Source organism: Rhagoletis zephyria, unplaced genomic scaffold, assembly GCF_001687245.7.
Source record: "Rhagoletis zephyria isolate East Lansing unplaced genomic scaffold, Rhagoletis_zephyria_1.1 Rzeph_scaffold_24824, whole genome shotgun sequence".
NCBI lineage: Eukaryota > Metazoa > Arthropoda > Insecta > Diptera > Tephritidae > Rhagoletis > Rhagoletis zephyria.
In genome coordinates this window covers 1-4,786 of record NW_016181882.1, presented here as the reverse complement: position 1 = coordinate 4,786, position 4,786 = coordinate 1, and the positions used below count along the sequence as shown (strand labels likewise).

General features: G+C 38.7%; 1 protein-coding gene across 1 annotated transcript; it reads left to right on the top strand.

The window, feature by feature from the left end:
* The first annotated feature begins 1,499 nt into the window (after positions 1 to 1,499).
* On the top strand, positions 1,500 to 2,285 carry LOC108382015 (death-associated protein 1-like). Its single transcript, XM_017638414.1, has 3 exons — positions 1,500 to 1,545; positions 1,958 to 2,046; positions 2,118 to 2,285. Exons 1-3 carry the CDS (start codon positions 1,500 to 1,502, stop codon positions 2,283 to 2,285), a joined length of 303 nt encoding a protein of 100 aa, XP_017493903.1.
* Positions 2,286 to 4,786: the final 2,501 nt, after the last annotated feature.

Sequence of the window (4,786 nt, the reverse complement as noted above, 5' to 3'; positions counted from 1 at the left end):
GCCTGACCTAACCTAAGGTGAGTTGAGGTGAGTTAAGCTGAATTGAGATGAGTTTAGGTGGGTTGAAGTTAACTGTGGTGAGGTGAGGTAAGTTTAGGCAAACTGAGGTGAGGTGAGCTGTGCTCCACCAATACTCCAGCAATTTATATGTATCACGGAACACACAGTAAAGTGTTCTGAATGATGAGTAAAGGGTGACAATTATTCTATTCTAGTAAACATCAAATCCTAGAAAAGAGATTCGATATGCATCACCTCTTTGCCGATGCTTGTTTTCTGCTCTACCATAATTTGGTATTCCTACGAAACTTAACCGGCTACGGAAAATGTTTCTGACCAATAGCTTCTACGAACGCCGTCAAAACATCGCCGAGAAGCTTGCACGATGTTAACTACACAGGATCACAAAACAAAAAACAATCTGTGAAAGATTTTCTTGTCCAGACTAGGTGTTTCGACATATTCTGGAAGTTTTAAGAGAAAAGAGTGTGTCAAATCAAAACGAGAAATGAGCGAAAGGTTTCGCTATGCACGGTTGCAATTTGTAGATATTGCACACGGTTGCTTTTAATACGGGTAAACAAATGAACGCACAAAAAGGAAATGGCAAACAAATTTGCTACCGATTGATTCAGTGGAGACGGCGGGGTTGCTGGTGGGAACACAACACGACTATGCGCAATAAACTAGAACGACCGAAATTAGTAGATGGGACAACAAAAATTGTAAGGGGGAACGGCACCAACAGTAGCCAGCAGCGTACAATTATGACTAATAGGGTGAGCCAAAAATTATGGAGCAAACTACTGAGTATTTAAATATATAAAAAAGAAATAAAACATAGTACAAACGGCATTTCGCAACTATTGATTCCAAAAACAAGACCTTGTTTTGGAGTGCACCCCAGATGAGGTCCGACCAAAAGGTTGCGAATCCACTCGCAAAACCTCCCAAACTGCCACTGTTAACTTTAACCCGAAAAGTGACTGGGCTCTGGATGCGGGATGCTCAAAGTGCATCGTCTGGAACTTGCAAAATTATGTATGTATATACGCACCGTCTGGTAGAACCTAGTGATTCGATTGCAAAAATTCCGCGTTACTCGGTATTCGAAAACTCCCGTAAAATTATTAAAAAAACCGACTGCAGAACCGAGGCAATAATCCTAGTGATATACTGAATGAATGGTATAACCGTTACGAGTAACTTATTTTTTAAAAAATCCGTACAACTTGCAAGACTTCGAGAATACCCCTAGTACACTGCGATCCGAAACAAAAGCGATAAAGCGGTTTCAAAGTTGTAAAAATACCTATATACATACAATAAATAAAGCATGAGTGAAGTAAGGTACAAAACAGAGGTGATCAATTTACAAAATGTAAATAAGTGTAAATTAAATGTTATCCCAAAAGTGCTAATTATTATTTTTCACATAAAATTATTCCGACTTGGACCAACAAACAATACGAGGACGTCAAGTAGTTTTAAAGTGAAATATGGCAGACGAACAAGCAGATCTTGTGGCTGCACACCCACCAGCAGGTATGTGGACTTTATGACGCTTAAAACTATTTATATTCATTTGTACATATAGCCGCCCATCGCCCGCAGTTGCAAAACCGCCTAAATCGCCGTTATGGCAAAAAATGAGATTTGGTTACCCTGAACTCCAGATATGGAGATTTATGCATAAAAATCGTGAAAAAAAATAAAAAATTTGTAAAATAATAGCTAGAGAAAATACCGCCTCTCAAGGCAATGCCTTGAAAGAGAAACCGTTTTTTTGCTCTCCTGTAAAGTTTGAGTGCCTTAAGATAAGCGGTTTTGCAGAAATTTTCCTAGAGCATTTCTGCATCAAAAAGAAAATTTTGAAAAAAATGTCGCTAACATCTTTTTGGGGGTCAGGCACGATATTATTACAATGATGATGAAATATCTATATTTTTTTTTACAGTTAAGGCAGGTGGTATGCGCATTGTGCAACACAAGACGCCTACAGCCGAGCGTCCAGCAAATGGTGCCGAGGATTGTACAGAATTGACGGTAAACAATTTGAAAACGTATACATACATACATACATATGTATGTTCAGGTGTTCTTTATTATAATTTTAGGAAACTGCTGGTGGGAATAGCTTGTCTATAAGCGGCGCTCCCATGAAGGGCAATATTGTGCATACACCACAGGCCGTACAGGTCGCCCATGCGCTCAAACCACCGGCCAGAACTATAGCCAAAACAAACACAGCGGAAGCAATAACGATAACCAAAAGACCCCAATAGGAACAGCAAAACCATTCTAATTCAAAGGAGCAAAAACAGAATAATTTTTAATTCGGAGCGTAGGCAACAGAAGCGCGATGCGTTAAATATATATAAGAAAATAGATATAAACAAATTATATAACAAAACTTATTAGAAAATGTACTAATTTTGTAAAACAGCGGAAAAAAATCTAAATATGATGTATATACATAGTTAGAATTTGTATGAAGCATAGAAATTTGTATCTGCAACTAAATTTAACAACAACAGCTGATAGTACCTTTACATTATAGTGCTCATTTCAACACAGCGAAAATTCAATATTCCCGAAAATAATACCTTAAGATGTCATCTGCTCTTTTTATGTTGCAAATTGCGAACCAGCCTAATGCATTGCACTTACAGAGGGCAACAACAACAATGCAAGGGGCCAACCAAATAAAGAAAAAATACGCACAAAAAGGAAGTGAAAAAAAGTAACCAGCTGACTCAGTGGAGAGGGCGGGGTTGCTGGTGGAGAAGACAACAAGACTAGGTACAAGTATTGCACGCATTAAATGGGGCAGCAACAATTTAAGGAGTTTAACTGCACCTACCATCAAGATGTAACAATCAATATAAATATTAGGGTGATACAAAAATTGCGAGACAAATTGCTGATTGTGAATGAAGACGCGATCAAATATATTAAATGGCAGAACGAACGATATTAAGAAAATAATAGTAACAAAAACAAACCCTTATTTGTTAGTGTACCAGTGGTGAGGTCCAACCAAAGGGATATGAGATCATTCGATATCTGCCAAGTGACGGGGCTTTCGCTGCGGGATGCTAAAAGGACTGGAGAGACAATAGGGCGACAACTAACGACAACAGTATGCACAAACATGTAAAAACAAATACGCAAATACTTATGCTGTGGTCGGGGACTATGCGTCGACTACGGGGGACTCCTGAGGGCTTATCATCTACAAGCCTAGTACCAACACAATGGCTCTTTTCGCCTCGCCACGTGCCACACCTGGGTTTGCCTGTGTAGTTACAGACTAAGTACTTCTGCTGAAACTTATGCCAACTATTGATAAGACCACTGTACAACGTCTAGCACCAAAAATCTGCATTGTTGATTTTTTTTAGATACTTTATTATTTATTTCTCCTCTTAGGGATGTTTCTTTCCCCTTTCAATGCTCACTAGGTTCAGCTCCGGCGCGCAACTTCGAGTTGGGCCGCAACCTACGCGCAAAACCGTTGACCCTCAGTGTCTGTGTAGTTGGTGCCCGGCGAATTGGCGCCGGCCCGTTAATTAAAAAAAAAAAACACCATGGACTATCCCATGGCCATCACACGGTGCACAACAAGGCGACGCTGCTATTGTGGTTTTCGCGTCAGCACTTCTGATGCTCAGAGGGAGCTTTTACTCTGTGCGTATTCATACAAAATCTACAGAGAGCTTAGAAGAGTTCCGCCTGCGGGTGCGGTTTTGAACATCACTGATGTGGTGGCACACCACCGAAGTTCGCTGCTTTTCTCTTCAAGCTGAGCTTTTATTCACGAAATTAGTTGCCGGTAGGGCTCGCTCCTAAAACCTATTTGGGGAATTCGTGTGCTGTTGCAATAACAACAAGGCGTAAGCCTGACTTTAACACTCCACAACTGGCTACCATTTATTCACTACCGTGTAGACTTAAAACAGTGTTGTGGTGAGTGGAGTGCACAAATGAAACACTAGGTTCCGGTGTATATCGCTTCAATTTATCTATCTATCCATCTCATCTAGACTTGAATCGTTTAAAGAAAACAGTGAAATTAACGGCTGTTTTTTGCACTCGTTATGTATGTTAGTTCCAACAAAAATGCACTTGCCTTTAATTCTATCATACGACCACTACTAACAGGCGTTAGTTTGGTAGAACTATTTACAGCGTCAGGAAATTAGGTATATGCAAAGATAAGCTTATGCAAGTGCTACAGGAGAAATTGAGCCGTGTCTATCTGATGCACTTAATGTGATCCTACATCAAATGCTAATATAACTCCACAACCGAGAAAAAGATTATAAAAAATCGCTCGTTAACAATTTTTGACTTTTATTTTGTTACTCCTTAAATAACAGTTTTTTCAGATCTTCATTTTATAAAATCAAAATAACAATTATTTTTGATTTTTATCTAAATAATCTTTAAATAACAGTTATTTTAGGTTTTTATATTACATGTCTTCGGTAAGTTATTTAAGACTTTTATTTATGAAAGTTATCAGTCAAAATAAAAAAAAAAAATAAATTTATTTTGAAACTTGATTCTTGGTGAAAAAAGACGAGAAGTATCTATCACTTAGTTGAGAACACGTCCTTCATAGAGAATTTTTCAACAACAGTTTTCATCAATATCTATTATGTTCGGTCCTTGGATTATAAACCTCCTACGACAGATTTCAAGAAAATCTTTCAGGTGCAGTTTATTTCCAGACGGGATTGGAGTAGGGGCGGGATAGTCGAGGATAATTCCACTGAAATCT

Coding starts and splice junctions, on each gene's coding strand:
- LOC108382015 (XM_017638414.1), top strand. CDS start 1,500: ATGGCAGACGAACAAGCAGATCTTGTGGCTGCACACCCACCAGCAG. Junction 1,546..1,957: donor GGCTGCACACCCACCAGCAG/GTATGTGGACTT, acceptor TTTTTTTTACAG/TTAAGGCAGGTGGTATGCGC. Junction 2,047..2,117: donor AGGATTGTACAGAATTGACG/GTAAACAATTTG, acceptor TTATAATTTTAG/GAAACTGCTGGTGGGAATAG.